The sequence below is a fragment of the Semicossyphus pulcher genome, unplaced genomic scaffold (genome assembly GCF_022749685.1).
Source record: "Semicossyphus pulcher isolate SPU_LCO1_2020_fin unplaced genomic scaffold, fSemPul1.0.p SCAF_24, whole genome shotgun sequence".
NCBI lineage: Eukaryota > Metazoa > Chordata > Actinopteri > Labriformes > Labridae > Semicossyphus > Semicossyphus pulcher.
The window spans coordinates 7,247,626-7,269,711 of NW_027211698.1; the positions used below are offsets into that span (position 1 = coordinate 7,247,626).

The 22,086-nt window shown below is 41.6% G+C and overlaps 1 protein-coding gene across 1 annotated transcript in view; it reads right to left on the minus strand.

Moving 5' to 3' along the window:
* The window catches only part of zranb3 (zinc finger, RAN-binding domain containing 3), a 110,866-nt gene that overhangs the window by 26,878 nt on the left and 61,902 nt on the right, over window positions 1-22,086 (minus strand). The window contains exons 14-16 of the mRNA XM_069675317.1: window positions 21,756-22,073; window positions 13,721-13,878; window positions 1,091-1,195 (exon numbers count right to left, since the gene is read on the minus strand). Coding sequence (XP_069531418.1) covers window positions 1,091-1,195; window positions 13,721-13,878; window positions 21,756-22,073 — 581 coding nt within the window. The remainder of the gene's footprint in view (window positions 1-1,090; window positions 1,196-13,720; window positions 13,879-21,755; window positions 22,074-22,086) is intronic.

Here is a 22,086-nt window from a genome sequence, read left to right on the forward strand (position 1 = left end):
TAATCCGCCGCTAAAAATAGTCCCCAACAGATGCACTATTTAAACCTATTTTAAAAGCATCCTGTAAAAACTACAGCCTTATTTTAATCACATATAGAGTTATAATAAAAGTTGGCTTGTGCAGCCTCTGTTTGGTTGTTCTGAGTGAAGCTGAGTCTACACACCTGCCTCCCCCTCTGAGCCCTGTTGCAGCCCACATTAAACCGCTTGCTTAGTATCGATTTTGATGGACAATTGCGGTGTAACAGGGCGTAAATGATGGGTCAGAGGACGGATGCAACTCACGCCTGCGTTTTACAAACCGACATAAACAACGGGGCAGGTGGGGCGTCTGTCAGCGGCTCGGCTGCTGCCACGGCAGATTGCAGGATTTAATATTAGCTGGTTGGCGTGTGGGGTCGTTTCAGGCGATGATCCGTCTCCTTTAATGACCCTCATAAAACGGTGCGTTCTCTTTTGCTGGTCTCCTCGGCTGCCCAAACTCCCGAACCGCCGCCTCGCTTATTTCCTCTCTGTATCTCCGCCCCCCTCCCTCTTTCCCCCCCTCAGGCCCTGCAGTGGAGGAAGTGGGCGTCCAAATCCACGCTCCCCCTATCTGCTGCTCCTCCTCGTGATCAGCGGTGTCATTACTTTCACATGGCAATAACACGCAGACACACACGTCTTATATCAGTTTATATAGCCTCATCTTTACTGGGTCATTGGAATTGAGGAGATAGACCTTATGTCATATCAAACTAAATGATCTTAATCTAAAATTAAACTCATATTTAAAGCAGCCTGTGGGCTAACTTAATGAAAAATCTTAAACTCCACTCTTGAATTTACGTGGAAGCCATCTTGGAAATTATGTAAAGCCATATGGTTGAATTTACTCGTCTTTAAATCACTCAAAAGAAGGAACATTTTACAAGCTAAAAGTAAACTCCAGTGGAATTCCCCTTTAAGGCGTTTTCACAGTAATGACTCATTAAGTAGGTACGTCTCCCCGGTGTAAACACACATCCGCATGCACACCCACATATTCGCAAATATAAAAGGCGCAAGCAGGAGACGCACACACACACACAGCCTGGCGGGAAGGGCAGACCTGTGTTCGATTTTCCCGGCGCCGGCTGAAGGCCTCGGGCAGGTCGTCCCAGTTGGTTAGTTTGATGTCCAGAGGGACGAAGCTCAAGTTCAGCGGAGTATCGTCCTAACAGATGAGGAGACGGAGAGAGGAAGGAGACAGCTTTAAGCAAAAAGAGCGGTTACTGCTGTTACTACAGCTTCTTATAACACCGTCACTCTTACAAGGTATCATACTTACATTAATGTCACATATGTTTGTCCTTGCTGATAAGGGTTTATTGTGTAGCAGCTGTCCATATCACCCAATATTATAAGCTTTATTTTGAAAATCTGATGGACGTTTCAGCATATTAACATATAATACTGTATAAGTTTAATAAGTAAGGGATAATGTATCAAGAGCCTTTTTTACTCAGTACAGCGCAGTAACAAAGCTCCGTCCTCACGCCACCTTTGTCCTTCTACATTGGACCAAGCAACCCCAGTGTGGGTTTTTAAATAGCGTTCCACTGTTGCGGAAGCAAATCGTGCGTGAGGTGTAAACAAACAGCGCCTGCTTCAAACACACACACTGTGCTGTTCTGTTCCTGCCGGCTCTGCAGTTTACACAGACGCACTTCACATTATCCTGCTTATTACACAACTATTTACTTAAGAAATAAATAATTTGACACAAAATATTAATAATACACTCACAGTTAGAGCTGCATCTCTCTGCTGTTTTTTATTCTTGTGTGTGCATTTCTTCCCTCTGACGACTGATGTCAAATTTGCCGGACTTCTTTCAGCGGATTGATATGATTACAGTTACTCCTCTAGATACTATAATTAAAGCCGCATCCCTAGCAACAGTCTGTTCTTCATAGCAACGGTGGGTTATCGAGAAATAGCAGACCTCAGAATCAGAATCAAGCTAGGTAGTTGCAAGCAGATATAACATCTGTAACAGCTGTTTAAACAGACAATGACAGACAATATTACACAAATGTAATCACATATTTTATATGAATATTATATATAATGTATATAAAGTATCATATTTGATAAAATATAATAATAATATTTAGTTTAACTTTTGACTTTATTATATAAGACAGCTGAAGAGAGACAGGAACTGTGGGGAGGAGAGAAAGGGGGGATGACAGGCACCAAACGATCGGAAGACAGGGAGTCAAACCTGCGTTCGAGGACTGTAGCCTCGGGGTGCGTGCTCTACCAACTGAGCCAAACCAGCACCCCAGATTAAATATAATTAAATATAATATAATATAATAATTAAATATAAGAAATTATAAATATAAGAAATAAATAAGAAATCTAGTAAGACCCTTTTCTTTGTCAAACTATCTTCAACAAGCTCAACATGCCTCTTTAAATTTGAACTCATTTAAATATCATCTTTAAACCCGCTTGTCATTTGTGTATAATATATATTATTTCTGTTAAATCATAATGAGGATTTGTTCATGTAAATAATCTTGTATTACTAGTTATGATCGCAACTATGATACAAATCATTCCTTAACTTGTTCATACTCCAGTAATAAAGGCTTAATAGAGGAGCTATTAAGGTATTATTAACAAATACACCTGAACACGTCCCAGATTATGAACAAGTTATATCTTTTTGCATCTAGAGATATCTAGGCAGGTAGTTAGAGCCTGGTCTTTCTCTGACAATACTTCCTCCATCCTTTTAAAGTTTGTGTGAGTGGAATTTAATTTGAATCCAATTTGTGGGGCTTATTTTAGGGAGAAGTGACATTTACAAAATTAACCAGAAACATCTCTTTCACAGTTTCACCACTGCTCTAGATAATCCGCAGAGCGTGCCGTCAGCAGTTTTTGTAGGGACTACTTTTTTCACCAGAGAGTAGTTCTTAGATATCACACAACCTGGGAAAATAACACTAAAACTATTAGTATGTATCTTCTTGCTTGTCATTATTTAACCATAACAGCAATATCATTTTATTGCTTGTTCTGGGAGTTCACATGAGTAACAGATTAGAACATTAGGAGTGTAAATTGCACCAAGTAATTAAAGTATGTCAGTCAATTAACAGAATCTGCAAAGTTTGGTTTAGTTGGCAGGTTTACTAAACAGGGTCAAGGGACAGAGACAATATCTGACTGAAGTCACTCTCACTCACAAGGCAGAGGCAGATCCATAAACACACCCAGTGGCTCTTTGAAGCAGTAAACGGAGCTCTGGTGCACAGTGGCAGCTCGACACTACACTCAGTCCCTTCATGGTTCTTCGGAGGCTCCTGACTGGCTCCTCGTGTTTTTCCTGCCCAAACAGTTGGTGCGATGTGGGATTCGCTGCTGAGTCACCGGTGTAACCAAAGCAAACAAATACAACCACGCTCGTTTGCTTGCTCGGTTTACTTCCAAGTGAATGACGATGCTGCAGAGTTATTGTTTCACTTGCCTGACGAGAATAAATGTCAGGGCAATATTGTAGTTATATAACTTAGACAGGAGGGGTGCATTGAAAACAAGCCTCACTGATGCTATCAAATAAATGCTACCTTTATGTGTCAGAGAGGGTGGGCGTCGCTCTGTTTTCTCATTTGATGCAACAGAAGAATTTCTGTTTAGGCTTATATTACTTTCTCAGATAGCAGGAGTTAATGTAATGTTAGTGTGAACTAACAGGATGGAGTCAAACAGGCGGAGATAGCTGTGATGTTTGGGTGTTTTTGGGGTGATATCTTATATCAAATTGCTTCATGTTACAGTGTCATATGTGCCCAGCAGAATTGTTTCCTTAAAACAGATACTATGAGAAACTATGAAGGACAGTTAGGTTAAACATTGTTTGAAATGTCTCAAATAATTTGGATGGTTTGCCCAAGCGGCAGCCTCCGGTGTTGACAAATAAAGCCAAAAACTGCAGTTCCTCAAGGGGCCACTTGAGGCTGGAAGAAATAACATTACAGCAGATGAGAAAATGTCCATTTTTACAGCAGAAATAAACATGTTTACAGCCTGGTACAAAAAACGCTTTTGTTATAAATAGCTAATTTTACAGTTCAAGATAACTGTAGGGGGAGTGAATTTTTTTACTTCGACATGTTTGTCTCATTGGAGACTTTTTTTTAGCTTTTTGGTGAGTTAACTTCTAGTATTATGGTATTGATATATTGTTTGCACTAAGTAGCAGGTATACTGTGCTCGCCAAACCTCGCAGTGATGAGACGAGCAGCGAGTCCCCTACGTCTTTAGTTGGATAAATAAACAACTGCAGTCAGTCACCACCACAACAAGAGTCTTAAAAAATTACGAGCTAATGAATTAGCCACAGACTGTTAGCTCCTCTCAAGCATAACCTTCTCTTCCAAATATGGTCACTTCTGGCTTCAGAAAACCAACCAACCTCGAGGCATCATTTACACAGTTGAGAAACCTATAGGTGACATCACGGTGGCTACATCCGTTATTTATACAGTTTTTGCACAAATATTCAAGCTACTAAATTTACACTTTTTTTTAAAGGTTGAAAACTGGTTCATGACCCAACACATGCAAAAGAAACGCCATTGCTTATTTAGTGCTTTTAAGCGCATGTTAGCAAACTTTACTGCTGAACATTATACAAGCTAAACTTCATTGGTTAGCATTTTCAATTTGAGCTTGTTAGCACACTGACTAGCTAGCATGCCTGTATCCATCAATCCATCCATCTAATATCTAAACCATTTGGTGCGAGACGGGGTACACACCCCCAACCTAACGAGCATGTCTTTGGGAACCGGGATTGGAACCAGGAACGTGCTAGCTGTGAGGCAACAGTGCTAACCACCGCACCACCGTGTTAGCTTTCCAACTTCTATATTTCCAACTAAGCCAGCCAACTTTAACACATTTTTTTTGGAACATCTTTAACACAGTGTGACGGACCTGGTTGTTGCTGTTCTTTTTCTGTTACAGAGGCTCGGGCCCGTCCCTTGTGGTCTGCTGTGTCTTGGTGTTCTGTTTGCATAACCTGGCTTCCTGGTTGCTTGAAGAGTCCGCCCACCTGGGATTGCTGACTGGCTGCACCTGGGTGGAGGTGCATGAAAGCGCCTCTGTCTCTCTCTCTCTCCCTCTCTTGACAGCGAAGCTCCTGCCATCCTTTTGATTTGCGGGTTTGAATTAAAACTCTTCTTCGACGCGAGCTCACCGTGCGGACCTACCTTACTTGTTACTGCCTAAACATAACAGATTGCTCATGCATACGAGGATGTGAAAGGTAGATAACAAGGCACTGTCACTATTCCTACATGTGGATTGGAATCCTCTGAGTTTACATGTGAATCTTACAGACAGAACATATGCTGCTATTGCTAATGTATGCTAATATATGCTAATGTAGTAATGTGTTTATAGTAGAATTCTAATACAATACTACAATCAATCTCTTGGTCGTACATGACGGATGACACCGGGATGCTCGTCCCTTATGGAACATGTGAGACAATAGAAGCTGCAGCTATAATTAGCAGCCGGTTTTACAGCAATTAGTTTCACTTTGTATTAAACTACAGGTATTTGCAGCCCAGCAATTAGATTCTTTAATGACTAACTTCCAGGACTTGAATCTAATTACACTCTTCTTCTGTAATCTGGCGATTTTTTTCTCTTTTTTTTATTGGTAGCAATGTTTTTTTTGTGGTAACCAAGGAGCTTGTTAATGATCTCTATTGTTTCCTCCCTTTATTCTAATATATGTACACCACTTGTGACAGTGCGCGTGCATTAGTAGCAGAAATAATGAGGGATGTAGAAGAGTAGGAAAAGGCTGCATACCGGAAGAATGCAGCTCGCTGTGATTATGGGTAATCATGCCGCCGCAGCTTGGAGGTAACTGCATAATCACAGTAAAAAATATCCACAATAAAGAACATTTTCCAGTTATTACTGCTTCATTAGCGCTAACTACTGCCAATCTGAAGCCTTGGGAAGCCACTTTCCCTTATTGTTAGCTTCACTCACACGACAGCGAATGTGTCAGGAACATTTTATCAGAAAGAGAATTTAGGTAGGAGCCAGAGCAACTTGCGAATGGTGGACGGAGAGGACAGACAGGAGACAGATCAGGTTTAAAGGTTAATACCTGCTGGCAGCTGGAACACGGATTGGGAGATACAAATCAACATTAGGAAGTGTTACCTGTGCTGCACACTCGCTGCGCAGAGGCCCATGGATTATAGTAGAATGAATATGATGAGTAAGGGGAATGGTGGAGTTAGTTGTGCATGAGCAGGGATACAGACTCGCTGGATGCGCGTAATAAGAAACCCAGGAATGACAAATATATTAATTCAAATGGGCATCATTCCAAAATGCGACCTAAACTCCTCGTCGAATGCTGGAACAAAGAAAAATCGGCTTACAGTTTCACGCCTGCGCCAATTAGTTAAGTTGCTGCTAAAAGTATATACCCATTCATTTCCCACAGAACCAGCTGTGGTTAAGACAGAGGAGGGATATACTCCGATCAGCTATAACATTATGACCACCTGTAGGTCCCCCTTTGCCACCAAAACAGCCCTGACTCGTCGAGACTCCACTAGACCTCTGAAGGTGTGCTGAGGTATCTGGCGCCAAGACGTTAGCAGCAGATCCTTTAAGTCCTGTGAGTTGCGAGGTGGGGCCTCCATGGATCAGACTAGTTTGTCCAGCACATCCCACAGATGCTCCATTGGATTGAGATCTGGGGAATCTGGAGGCCAAGTCAACACCTTCAACTCGTCGTGATCCGCAACCCATTTCCGAACCATGTTTGCAGTGTGGCAGGGCGCGTTAATCTGCTGAAAGAGGCCACAGCATATAACAATCTGCAACAATGTTTCGGTAGGTTTCAAAGTAGCATCCACATGAACGGCAGGACCCAAGGTTTCCCTTCCTTGGATCACTTTTGGCAGGTACTGACCGCTGCAGACCGGGAACACCCCACAAGAGCTGCAGGTTTGGAGATGCTCTGACCCAGTCGTCCAGCCATCACTTGTCATAGTCGCTCACACCTGTACGCTTGTGGCATTTTTCCTGCTTCCTACTTCGAGGACAAAATGTTCACTTGCTGCCTAACATATCCCACCCACTGATAGGAGCCGTTGTAACGGGATAATCAATGTTATTCACTTAAAAGCAAACCAATGTCTGTCTAAATTATACCAAAGATTCCGCAACACAATCATTTACTAGAGTCAAATAATACAACAGAACGTCTATGTCTGACTCTGCTTCTTTACAGATGAGTAAAGTGAGGCTCCAGTAATTGATATCAGATTTAATTGTTCTCTAAGATGGATAAAAATAAAACAGATTCCTTCCCGGCTTTGCTGAGAGAACCAGACTGATGTAAGAGTAGTGTTCTTAACCTTTGACCTCAAAAATGTAATCCATTAAGTCATTCTTGAGTCAAAGTAAAAGTTCTGCCAAATCTGAAGATCGTGCCCCGAGGTGCTCCTGACGTTGATGCTCAGAAAATTTGGCTGAGAATTGTTTTTTTTTTGGACCCTTTTAGCAAAAAGTCATAATATTTTATCCTCTTATACTTTTGTGTGCAATTGAAAAATGTATTCTATCTGGATGCTCAAGCTAGCTCACTGAAAATATAGTTCAAGAGAGAAATAATGCAGCTGTTAGCATAAAAAACGCTAACAACGCTAAAGAAAGCTAACCCTAGAAATAATAGTGAGTTTGTCAGCGAATCACCTACAGGCTGCAGAGTGTATCAACTTCCTGATTTCTGGCAAGAAAGCGAGTTTTTAACGCAGAACACCCCCTTGCGGTTCGGCGGTTTACTGTCCAAATTAAATTTTATTTTATTTTTAGAATTTGTGCAGAAATATGAAGGCAAAAAATTCATTCTGCACACATATTTTCTAATTTTACTTTAACAATTAAAGTACAAGCGTGACAATGTGATGTTCAAAGCCATCCGTTTGTTCCTCTATCATGTGTCAAAGGCTCTCCAAACACTCGTCAAACTGATCACCTCAGCTTTGATCAATGAGCATGAGAAAACAGCAATAAACACACAGCACGAGTGTCAGCTGTCGTACTTAAAACAGGTCACTCTCCCTCCTTCATTGAGATGTTTAAAGGTGTAATAAGTAGGATTTTCCTAGAAAAATAAAATATAGACTTTTACAAATATAATATAATATAGATCATCACTTAAGGGCCTCTATGCATGTGTGTTGGTGAGTGTGTGTGCAGACCCTTGTGAGACCCTTCCCTCTGCATCTCTTCTGTTGTTTTGCTTTGCACGGGATGTTTTCAGGAGGAGCGCTGTTGTGGTTCCCTGAGCCAATCACAGCGTACAGGTGAGTGTGGGAGTAGTTCAAATTAGCAACTGGGCCGGTTCAGACCGGAGAACGTGGGGAAAGAGCGATGCAGAGTTGGCCTTCTTTCTGTTGGACAGGTAGGTGCCTCAAACCAGGTAGGACAAGCTAACCGGCGGTGAGCATGCTAGCGCAATGGTAACCAGCTGTTACGTGGGCGTGTTTTTGTTGTTGTTGCGCCTCCCACTGGTATGGTTTTAACTCTCGACTTTCCTCGCTTCCTTTTGTAGACTGACTTAATCTGAGCGTCCAATTTGTTCCTTTTTCTTTGGCTTTTCTCTTCTTGTTGAAGTTGTATCTGTCGTCATCGATCTTTTCTTTGTTTGTTCAGCCATAGTAGATTACTGTTTACTCGCAATGCTTACAGAAACAGGAAGTGCAGCCGCTTAGCTCCGCCTATCCTCTCTGGCAGACCAACCACTGCTGGGTGATGGAAAACGCGTCATGAACTGTGCGCCGCTTGTGATTTTTTTCTGCAAATGTCGCCACAGACACACAGTTTGTAATAATACTATATACTGCAAATGCAAAGGCTTTCATCAGCGGGCCATAGGCTCAATCAGCATTGTGTTACCTCATTCGGTGATCGATAGTGACCTTTAAACCTAGAATATCTCAGGCGTTTATCATATATGACAACATACTATTAGCTAAAAAACACACATGGTTGTCATAGCGATAGATTTCAATTTAAGTTTACCACAACATTCATAATGCATGTCCTGTTCTGTTAAACGCCACCTCTCTTCTCCTCCTGCTGCGTACATTAAACCAGCCACCCGTGCAGAGCAGGAGCAGCCTTTAATAAAACAGCTGTTTGACGAACACAAAAACAGACATAAAATTCCTAATACTCTCAATATTTCTCATTCAAACCCCGGTGACAAATCTTCCCCTGATTGTGCACCGAGCGGCCCCCTTGTGTGAATTCCACGCCTGCTCCGGGATTATCCCGATGTGACAGCGTTCAAGCCAAATTCCTACAGTTTATCATTTAAACGACAGCGGGGGACATTTATCTCCACGGCTTATCGCCTCAGCCGCGCGTACACGACACTTGTCTATTGCCATCAGGGTAATATTCCATTGGTGATTCAGTTCAGCGCTTCGGACCTCTCTATGTAAAACCCCCTTGTCTCTTATCTACGTTAGCGGGGAAAGGAATCTGATCCCTCATGAATGAAACAAAAGGGCGTTAAGTGTCACAATCCGATCAATACGGAGGTCTGCTGGCAAGTGGCCCTCAGGAGGAGCGCTATGAATGCACGGGAGTGTAATCAGAGTCAGACTTGGGCTCAGCTACACTTTATCTTAGTTTGCTCAGATGGAGGAGGAACGAGAAAGTTCGCTGACGGAACAATTTGCTTGATTATCTGAATGAAGTTTTAACAGAAAAGCGTCCTGCTGTGTGTTTAAGATGCGACATGATTGGTTGTTTGTTTTTATGTCTTGGTCAGAGAGTGCAGCTTGTTAGGGGCTGTCTACATTTGTATGACTGATCTAACACTGCTGCAGCGCTCCATCTCTGCAACTTTGAGCAATCCAAACTATTTATTTTACACTGTTGGACTGACATATGTCAATTTATTTCCCCCCACTAAATTAACACAGATTAATCTGAGGATAGCTGATAGCTAGCTTGGGCTTCATCTGATTGTATCAAATAATAATCCATTCATTTAGGACAATACGGGGGCAGCTGTGGCTTAAAGGTAGAGTGGGTCGTCCCCCAATTGGAAGGGCGGTGGTTCAATCCCCGGCTCCCCCTGTCTACCTGCCAAAATATCCTTGGGCTGCTGACATGTGAAGCGCTTTGAAAGCTTTACTTATAAAAGTTGGGGGACAACTCTTTTTGCTGGAAACATCATGTGGTTGGGTAAATCTTTGCTAACACTTGATTCCTTCATTTCCCATAATGCAATCCGTCTTCAATAAGTACCTCCCTGCAAATCAATCGGCCAACTACTTTTATATCCAGGTTGTGTACTGGCTTTTTAGAAAATATTTATAGTCTGCTTTACGAGCCAAGACAGCTGTAATGAAATCACTATAGCCGCTTTATCACTGGTCAAAAAACCCGCTAACACACGTTTTTTTTGCTTAGTGGGAAAGGTTACAATTACCCGGCATTCAGACCCGGGTCAAACGACTCTGCAGTAGACCCGGGTAATTATCGCCTCGGCTCCGATCGGCATTGATGGGAACACTAAACCTGTGTCGACACGCTAATCTCTGCCCCCTTTCTGGCGCGATGCTATGACGCTCACAGCCCTCCTCCGTCTAAGCAGCCCTCGAACATCGTTCCAAATGTGTCAGCGCCGAGTTTGATAAATAGACTGAATGAGCAATAGATAAAACAAAGACCTAACCACTGTAACATCTTCACTGGCCTCCATGCTGGTTATTTGTGCGTACTAATTGTTTACTAACCCTGTTTCTGGCACGTTTGTGACGTCGGTCGGTGACGCAGCAGATACAAGACCGAAAGGAGAATACTTCACTGGCAATGGGAAAAGAGAAAATTTGAATTTATTAGCGGGTCTTCCCGGGTCTGGACAAATTCACACACTAATATTGTGCCATGCATTTATGTCCAATGGCTATGCTTTCAGGAGCAATTTGGGGTTCTGTTTCCGAACACCAAACTGCCAACCTTACGTTTGGGGGCGACCCACTCTACCCCTGAGCCACGAAGCTCCAGATCCACAACATACATCTCACGACATGTCAACTGAATTTCATATGTACAATCGGAGGACTGCCTCTTTAAATTTACAGAGAAAAATGAGACATTTGAGCATCAAATATATTGAATGAAATCCTTAGACGACTGCTTCCTGAGTGCTGATAAAAACAGGAGGATTGTGGGTAAAAGAGGCTTGAGGATGGGCTGATTCCTTGTTAAATCATATCTGTAATCCTTTGGTAATTCCTAAACCTTTAATATATATTGAACAAAAGAATATGAATGGATTGAAAGAGATTGTCTTTACCCTTTTATAAAACAGCCTCGATCAATATTAGAGATAATAGAGAGAAAACGTGAAATGTCTGAAACACGCTCTTGTTTATGTGCTGAGGATCTATCTAACGATTTATACTGAGATGCACCTGTAATGACATATTACAGAAGGTTTTTCACGTCTAAGTTAATCACAGTTGGTTTGCCTCGGCATGAAACTCGTAACTGAAGTAATTTGTGGCTCTTTCAATCACCATTAGCTCAGAAAACGTTTCACTCGTAAACTTTGACTTTCTTAATGTCGTCTATAACTGCTTCCTCACATCTGTACTGTTTGCTAATCGGCAATACGTGAAAGAAGCGCAGGTCTCTTACTTTTATGCATGTATTGTTATTTGCAGCTCCATCTTAATAAAGACACCTTGATCTCAATTAGACTTTCGGCTGAAGAAAAGGAATTAATTATGTTTTGTTCACTGTTCAGGCGCATGTGACAGGAACAAGCTGGTAAGGAACAAAACATCAAGTGGATATTACAACTCTACATGCCCTTTCAGTTTAAGCTAGTCTTATTGCCTGGAGACCTGAAGTAAAAAAAATGACATCAGACACTTCAGACTTTCATTAAGAAAGTACGAAGAGCTACTTTTTCCTGACAGTTAAAGCTGTACGGTGTCGGTTTGTACTTTAGTACCTTCAAACTGAACTGAAACAAAATACACAAACCTGTGACACAACATCAGCCATTGTACAAGTGAAAACAGGTGAAAACAAACAAAATATATTTTTAGTTGTGTTAATGTACAGGATATTTTAAAAAGTCTTTGGGGCACTTTCTTTTCTACTTTTGCTAGTAGCCAGTCATGCTAGTTTTGCTAGTAGCCAGTCATGCTAGTTTTGCTAGTAGCCAGTCATGCCAGTTTTACGAATAGACAGGCATGCTAGTGTTTTGCTCATAACCAGTCATGCTAGTTTTACTACTATCCAGTCATGCCAGTTTTACTAGTAGCCAGTCATGCTAGTTTTACTTATAGCCATTCGGACTTGTGCTAACAAAAAGCGTGTAGATTTTGGCATTGTCAATGCTGTCATGCTAGTTTTAGTTTTGCACTTGTTATCTCCTTGTGAAGCAATGTTTACTAAGGAGTAGGGAAGGGTATAAATACTATCCAATGATTTTTGAGCACCAAACGTATAAAAAAAAAAAAAGAAAAGAAAAGCAAGAAAAGTAGCCAGTCATGGTAGTTTTGCTCATAGCCAGTCATGCTAGTTTTGCTAGTAGCCAGTCATGCTACTTTTACTATTAGCCAGTCATGATAGTTTTGCTAATAGTAAGTCATGCTAGTTTCGCTAGTTGTCAGTCATGCTAGATTTGCTAATAGCCAGTCATGCTCGTTTTGTTTATAGCCAGTCATGCTCGTTTTGCTTATAGCCAGTCATGCTCGTTTTGCTAGTTGTCAGTCATGCTCGTTTTGCTAGTTGTCAGTCATGCTAGTTTTGCTCGTAGCCAGTCATGCTAGTTTTGCTCGTAGTCAGTCATGCTCGTTTTGGTTTTGAACTGGTTGTCTCAATGTGATGGAATAATGTTTACTTAAGGAAAAGGGGAAAAAGTAAAAATGTGTTTTTTCTTTTGTAATATATGTTATATATATTATGCTACATATGATGTATATCAGGCCATTAATGACAGGGGCACACAGAACGATGAATATGTTCAATGTAAAGGGGTTTTAAAATCCCTAAACTGTGTGCACTAGAAGGTTCCAGAAGGGACCCGTGTTTAATGGTGTGTTCTGACCATACGCAAATTGAATTTGTCGTGTATGGCAAGATGTAAATTTGTGCCGATGGATACGAATGACAGACAGCGCGAATTACATGATGTGAACAAGCGAAATTCACATCATTCGCGTGTGAAACTTTTTTTTCCTCAAGGGACAAATTCTCCCGATGCTGCGTTACAAAAGCCATTCAGAGTGCAGATTTCCCTGACTTCCTGGAATGCATCAGAAATGATTGTTCAAATTTGAGCAGGATTGTACGTCCACAGTAACAGATGGACTTGATATAAAAGCAATGTTAATCATCTGGAATTATTATCGGTTGCTGTGGTAAAAGTTAAACTTAAACTGGTTTTACCACAGTAACCGATCTGTTATTATAGACTTTAACACACAATTAAAAGTCACACACTTAAAGGTATAACAAAATTCCATCCAATCACCATCCATTGATAATCCTAAGAAAAGGGAAACCTGAAAAATTCATTAGTTAAACATCCCTCCTGTTATGAGCTGAGTGTCAGCACGATCCAAAATGCACAATCAAGCGCTCACACAGAGTGCAATACCTTGGAGTACAGATATATTCGGTCTGTGTACTGGCTGGCGCAGAACTGCAGGCTCGGGTAGATGGGATGGGCGGCGCTGGCTTCTTCTCCATCATTGCCCTCATCATCATCGTCATTTGCATCCGCAGCAGCAGACACACAAACCGCGGCTCCGCCGTCTGCAGGGAGAGAGGAAGAGGCCGGCTAATATCTCACTGAGTTTGTATTATTGACTCGTTATTAGCTTTCACAGCTTTATTGGTGCCTCTGTTTGCTCCTCTGGTGATGCAATGACTAGCAGAGACATTAAACTCCAGCAGCTTTTGAGCCTCATTATACAGAGCACGATATGAGAAGGAATTATACTTGTAGCAGATCATTCAAATGGCATATTAATAAAGAGCGCATGATTGAAAAAACAACCTTATATATAAGATTATTGCTTTCATAGCTTTGGTTATATAATCTGAAATGAGAACATAAGAAATATCTTTGACATTTTCATGTAAATATGACTATAATATGATATAACAAGCAACCTACATGCTCCAAACACAGTCCTGTTATATGTTTCTATACACCAATCCATGGAATTACTGGAAGTTGAAAAGCTGGCATTACTGCAGTGGCGTCTCCCTACAACATCTGCACGTTATAATGCAAGCTGTCCAATGCCATTAATGGCCCTCTCTGAGTGACCTGTAGATGGCCTTTTGTTGTTCATCGCCATGTGATTAAAGAGCGGTAAGATGCTGTGTCACATTCTAATACATATAATGTTACAATGTTGGATGTTCAGACTAAACGTGGGTGAAGTTTCAAATCTGTAGGTAAAAGTATGTTGGAGTAATCCCCAGGTTTCTCAGCTCAGTCTGCAGGCTGCTACGAATGCCAGGTTTCAGACTTTAACATCACAAAGTGCAGCATCAGAGAGCTGGCCAATCAGAGAGCTGGCCAATCAGAAGAAAGTGGGCTTGTAGGGGCGGGGTTTCTTAAAGGGACGGAGCTGACTGAGTCGTTTCAGGCAGAGGCTGTGCGAGGGCCTGCACAGAGCACCAGTGTGAGAAAAATGTGAGTTTTTTTAAGTGTAAATTATGCTAAGCTACTCCACAGGTATCACAGAGTGAAATATGAAGCTTGAAACTAGCATAATACCCCCTCTTTAAGTCTTGCTGAGAGTTAGATGAGCAGATTGATACCATGCTTGTGTATGTAGGCTAAATATGAAACTACAACCAGGAAGTTATAAGCTTAGCTTAGCATAAAGACTTAGCTTAGCATAAAAACTGGAAGCAGGGGAAAAGTTTGACTTATGAAATACTAGAAACGTTTTTATGGGGAGTTACATGTTAACTATTTTTGGTAACCTCAGAGTTAGCTGTGTTAGCTGTTACCAATACCCCCCCTTTAATGAAATGATCATGTATATAACGTTCATTTACTGGCTAGCTAGCATAATCAAGTAATAGCTGCATGTAATCATAACAGAGCAGTTGCATTAGCAAATAGAAAATACGTGATTAATGAATATGCACAAAAAATGTATTTGGTAATGTAACTAGTCTGTGATGATTAAATGCAGCTTTTAGTTGATTAAGCTAACGAGCTAGTAGAATAACTTAACATTACACAGCAGATGGTTTTTCTCCATTATGTAATCAGGCTGTTGTTGTAACAAATGTTTAATATGTAAAATCTAGTTTAGTAGTTCATATAGAGTAACCAGAATAAATTTCAGTCTGTTTCATAACCAACAAAAAAACTCCTCACAGGAGCTTTAATTGAAGAATGATACTTCATTTTAAATCGTCATATAATGTATATGTCATATTCTAAACAAACCTTGGAGCTGAAGGATTGATCCAGCACTAAGACGTTGGGTTACATATTTCAGACTTGAAGCAAAACTGAACTCTTGAAATTTGGCTGCTTGACATTTTAAATGTGTCAAAAAAATCAGCAACATGCCTCGCTAAAATTAATATTCACCAATGTTCAAAAAATATTGGAGGTGTACAAGATAACATGTTCACATTGATATACATGATTTTTCATTTATGGAGTTCAACAAGATTGATACTAATCTCAGGTTGTGCGTTACAGAGAGAAATCAGACCTAAGGTTAGCCTAGCTTAGCATAAGGCTGGGAACATCGCACCATCATCCACAAGTCTTGCGAAATAGGTGGTGCTAGAGGCTTGGCGATGTAGCCATTACTCGCAGGGCTAATTTTCAAACTGCCTATGTCTAAAGATAGCCATGTATAAATTTAGAATTAAGTCCTCCTGTAAGAAAATTCTCCTGCCCCTTAAGCTTAATAGACCATTTAATATCCGACTGGCGGCACCTAAAAGAATGCCTGATCCTAGAGTTGAAATCAAGCTACTTTTCAGTCGGCTTTCTAGGTCGCTACAAGTTAGCAGGCTAATTAGCGCCACCGCTAACAGGGCAAAAACTTGATGACTTTGTCTGTTCCATCAACTGCTGTTACATAACCGTCTGCAAACAACTCTTCTTTGGAGTTTTACTCTGACAGCGAGACAGAGAAAATAGATTGTGTTTCACAGCTAATAAGCTATGATAGCTTTTTCTGTTTTGGTTCTTTCATTCAAGACAGCTCGCTTTTTGTGTAGCAAGTTCACCAAAGTTCAAGCCATCAATTGATGTGATTTTATACAGAATGTTGTTTTAGATGCTAATGTGACAGAGCTATTAAATGTATCATAATATCCTCATAACACACTGTGTTTATTTATGTCATTATTTCAGGCTAAGGGGCGAATCACATCTAAATCATATCTTAATAACAAAAGCTTCATACTCACAGAAATGAAAACACTGGATTGATATTAGTCTCATCTAAATCTTTGATATAATGATATTTCCCGTAAGGCTGAACTATTCGTGATGTGTAATATTGCGCAGCTCCATCACTTCAAAGGAATCTTCCAATTTATTTTTCACAATTTTCACTTAAGAATTTGCTGAACAACAGGATGAAAATCAGCAAGAGAGAGGGGAAGAGAGGGAGAGATAAAATGACAGTCACCGATGGAGAGACACAGAGGAAAAGAAGAGATAGAGCAGGTCATTAAAGTCAGCTATGTAGCTCGCTCATCCTGCCAGCATCCAGCAAGAAAAGGTCAGGCGGTGGAAATGAGACCGCCGCTGCTCAACCACGCTTCATTTAGACAATGACCTATAACACTCTGATAATACTTGCCTTAAATCACTTCGCGTGGCCAGTTGTCTGCCTTGTCTTCGTGTGTGTGCTCAAGAGAATGTATGTGTGTGCGTGTGTTTCCATTTTGGCTTGTTAATGGGAAAAAAAACTGACACAGGCTGATGTCTGTGACAAGAGTGTTTCCATCTAACAAGTGCGGCCGCGACCCTGCACCAGGTGTCTGCCGGTTGTCGGACAGAATCGGCTTTTGTACTGAAACGGCGAGAGGGTTGAGTGACGGAAGAACATGCTGGAACAAAGTCAGACCTCCCATCATGCTTTGAATGTGGGCCAGAATCAAACAATGCTTTGGTTGTCAAATCAGCTCAGTGAGAGTATCGTGACATGATAGAAAGTCATTTTAAAGTCAGTTGATATTAGATAGGCATTAAAGGTCCTGCAAACAATATTGTGCAAGGGTTCTACATAAACTTAAATTTAATGTTATAATTAATATTATAATTATCTTCATATTATCTTCATCGTAGGTTATATATGTAAAATACTAATCTGTAAAGTAAGCGTCACATTAAAGCTGCCCTATGGACTTTTTTTTTGTAAACAAACAAAAAGCTTTGTTTACAAACAGTGATTCCTACAAGAAGCATAGACTGTATAAAAAGATGGCCGACCTGACAGCTCCCTAAAAGTGAAGCCAAACCCTCTCTATCGCCCCCTGCTGACTGGCTGCAGTATAGGTCATAAAGCCCGCCTCCTCCATGTTAACAGATGGGACATGAGTCAAACTCTAAAATCAAAATACACGCTAAATAAATGTTTCTCAAACATGGTTTCTGTCATTATAGTTAGCTCTTATCATGCTGATTTATGTCCAAGTGTATTTTTCTGACAAGTTTATTTTTAATTAGATGCTGTAAGGATGATTGACAGCTCTGTTGACTAATACGGCTCCTGCAGCCGATCTGTTCCGGATTAGCAAAGGAGGAACGGCGCGAGGAAGTTTCCATATCTGTGAACGTCTGCTTCACACCAACACAAAGCAGTTGTTCTGCTTCGTGCGGGATCCTTGTAAGTAAAATGTGTTTTGCATAGCAGAAGGGGCGGGACGTCGTTACCGCGGCTCCTCCCGCCGATCTCCACTGCGCAGTCTCCGGTTCCAAAAAATGCCATCAGCGCAAGATGACAGCGCCCGTCTCAGGGCTTCACTGAGATTTCTACAGCCTTAATTTAATCAGCACAACGACAGAATAATGTCTTAATTATTTCAGCCTTTATTTATGAACTAACGGCTTCAACAACAACCACCACTCATTGGTCTAATATTTGTGATGCGATCTGATATAAAATGTTTCAAGGTGACATCATCCTGATTAGTCAATTCCTCTCTTTGACCTACCCTGTACAACGTCTGTATCTTTCATTTTTATGTCTGCTGTCCCCATAGGTGCAATTTCCCCGGCTCTGGTACACACTCATCCCAGCTTCAGCTGGAATGGGCCACTTGTGTCTGAAAATACAGAGACAACCAGACAGAAGCATTTTGCAGCACTGCAAAGCGTGCACCAAAACATTTTTAGGACACTAGCATTTCACGAAAATCCCATCTATCTGTCCTTCTCCCTCTGTAATGAAACCTAGCAGCTCTGCAATGTGCACCCTATATTTGTTGTAAGCAGTTTTTTCCCCCCTTCTTCTGTTTGCAGTTGCGGAACGCGCCAGCTGCATTAAGTGGGCCATTTATACGATGGGGGCAATTCATCTTACAAAGCCGTCTTATTAGACTGTCACTTACACAGTATGAACAGTGCCTTCAAAACACCCCAAGGGATTTATCTGTTATTTTGCTGCGAGAGAAAGAAAACAACGCCTAATTGGACTGAGTCATCTCATCTTCTGCAGGATCGAAACAAAAGATATAGATGTAAAAAAAATTCCAACTGTGTACGCTAAGTATGAGGAGGTTTGGCGCGGCTGATGCAGATGCCACGTTTGAACTAACATCCAAAAGAATGTGTTTCCATGTTTAAATGTTTGGGCCATGCAGATAGACGGAGCAACAGACAGTAAGGAGAGAGAGAAAGAGAGCGAGAGGAGGAGTGATTGCCTGTCTGTGCTGTGAGGAAAGTAATCTCAGAGCAATCAAGAAGTGTGGGCGTCCGACAGCTCTGCGGTTTGCCTTCTAAAACCACGGGCAGGTAGAGGAAAATCATTAGGCATCGCTCCTGACCCCATAGGTCACTTTTATTGGACAACCGCGGTGTTTCATACTAAACCCACGCTGACGGAGACAGACAGCAACGGCATGTAACTAACAAACGGACTAACAGCCAAGGGGACAGACGGGAAGATAGATGGACAGACAGGCAGGCAGGCTGGGGGACACAAACATACAGCCCAGACAGAAAGACAGACAAGAAAGATCAACAGCTATACAAACAGACAAGCTAATACAGATAGAGAGACAAATAGACGACATATAGGCAGACAGATAGATAAATAGACAACAAGCAGAAAAGATAAATAGACAAAAGAAAGATAGACGGATAGACAAACAAACAACCATGTAGCTGCAAAGATAGCTAGCAAAACTTGATAATAAAAAGGTAGAGAAAGATAGATACATTGACAACAGATAAATAGCCTACAAATACATAGCAAGGCAGGTAGACCATAAGCTAGCATGCTGGCTATATGGGCATAAAAATAGATAACAGAAAGATAAGGAGATATGTAGAAAGACAGGCAGGCAATCAGCTAGCTAACAAGCTATATGGACAGAACATACAAGGTAGACAAGATAGATGGCTAGTTAGTTACACAGACAACAAGTAGCTGCATTTTAAGCTACATAGCTAGCTAGCTAATTTTAACTTATATACAGTAGCTCGCTAAAAATAAGACAACAAATAGAAAGATGACTTTAAAATCAGCTAGCTAGCTGCACAGTAAGAAAAATAATAAACAGAAAGTTAGAGAGATAGGAAGTCAGACAGGTAGAAAATCGTGCCTAGCTTGCTTGATAAACAGATAAAAACTGACAAAAGAAAGATAGACAGATGGGCAACTAAAAAGACAACAGAAAAATAGACGACAAATAGATGGTGAAATAGCCAGACAATCAGCTAGCTAGCTATATAAACAGAAAAAATAGACATAAGTGGACAAAGATAGGCAGATAGCTAGAAAAATAGACAACAAATAGAGATAACTAGATAGTCAGACAATCAGCTAGCAAGCTAGCTATATCGACAACAGATGGTAAGTGGTAAATGGACTGTACTTATATGGCGCTTTTCTAGTCTTGCGACCACTCAAAGCTGCTTTTACACGTCACATTTGCCCATTCACACACACACTCCAAACTGATGGAAGAGGCCTAAGTGCCAATCTCCAATCAGATCTATGCACATTCATACCCGATGGCTATGCCAAGCAATTTGGGGTTCAGCGTCTTGCTCAAAGACACTTCGACATGTGATTGTAGCAGTCAGGGATCAAACCCCCAACCTCCCAATTGAGAGACGACCGACTCTACCAGACATATAGATGCCCTGATAGATATATAGAGTCATAGATTAGATAGCAGATAGACAAATAGTTAGATATTTTTAAGTTCTCTTCAGGGAGAAGCACATGTCCACAGTGGAGGTGGGAGGCCCAGTTGGCATCCAGCAGCGTCTCCTCAGTGCTGCCATTTCTGATCGACACTGAAGCTTTTATCTCTCCCCAAGAGTCAGTCTAAATAGGGGGTTTATTTTAAAAAGAAAGCTTGCCTTTCGCTCACTTTGAGTATTTTTACAGTTGAGAGTAGGGGGGGGGGGGACACAAAGTGCAGAAGGCCCTGCAGGGGAGGCAGGAGTGGGATTGAATTGTACGCCGTTGGGGGGCACAGGTAGCAACAGTGATGGGAAATTAACCACTTGAAAATCTCTGGCCACTAATAGATGTCAAAGCGCGCGTGTGTGTGGGGGCGGCTCGGAAAGAAAAAGGATTCTGCCAAGTTGTTGCACACTGATCTTCGGATGTTAAAGGGTAATAGGGGTTGATAGCTTGCCTGTTAAAACCTAAATGGCTTGTGTTCCTTCCTATGTTAAGTACTAGAACAAAGAAGCCTTAAAAACAGCCCTGAATTGCTGCCAGCTCAGTTTCATCCCTCAATAACTCTGCCCCCAAATGTCTGCTCAATTTCAGAGGCAACACCCAGGTCACGGGCTTTTCTTAGACTCTGCTAGTCTGGCAATTTTTATAGAGCTCTTCATATTGCACACGGTGTAATTAGTTCTTTGTAATTAGCGCAATTTATTGCTTTGCATATCCCTTTGAGACACAAGTACTTTAACACAGAGGTCTTAATTTGCAATATTACACACTGTGTAATTGGGAAGTTGTTTTTTCACACCCCTTAGAGACTTGCAGACATGTACACATATAACCAGAGAGGACAGGTTGTGTTTCAAGGATGAGTTGGTGTCGTGAGGGAGCTTGTGCGTTTTATGTAATTAGACCTCAGACCACTTTATTAAAAAATATCCAATCAGAAGCTCATCAGCGTCCTCCTGGACAGCGATTGAACCCTCAAATTTTTGTGTATTTTATCGCGCTAAGCAGATCTCGTTTCAACAAGCTTCACTCGGGGGATTAGCGAGGTTTTACTCAATATCTCCTGTAGCTTTCTGCACGCCGAAATAGGCAATATCCCCAACTAGACGCTAATAATAGTAAGAATAATAACGCCCAGCCACATATGGAATGAGATATAGTCCCTTATTGGTTTGAAGTGATGATATTAAATAGCATTATATGGGCAGGTGACAATGTGGCAGCAGCCAATTTCCCTAGATATGAAAAGGAGAAGATTGCAGGTGGGATTACCCTGTGTGTGGTCAGGGGGGAGGCAGCCGCCAGCGCCGGCGCCATTGTCGCCTCGCTCTCCCGCTGATTGTTTGCCTTTCAGCTGCCGCTTGTCCTCCTCCTCTGCTTCCCCTAGTTTCTGTTTGTCTTTCCGAGGCTCATCCTCCTCCCTCTCCTCCTCCCTCTCCTCCTCCTCCTCCTCCTCGCTCTGTTTGTCTTTGCACGACTTCGGAGGCTGGGCTTTTCCCCGGCTGAGCTCTGGCTCGCCGTCGGAGCCGGAGAGGACGACGCATGCCCGGTCCGGCTCGGATGAGGGGGGTCGCTGAGGCCTGGGTGGCTCTGGGCCAGAGTA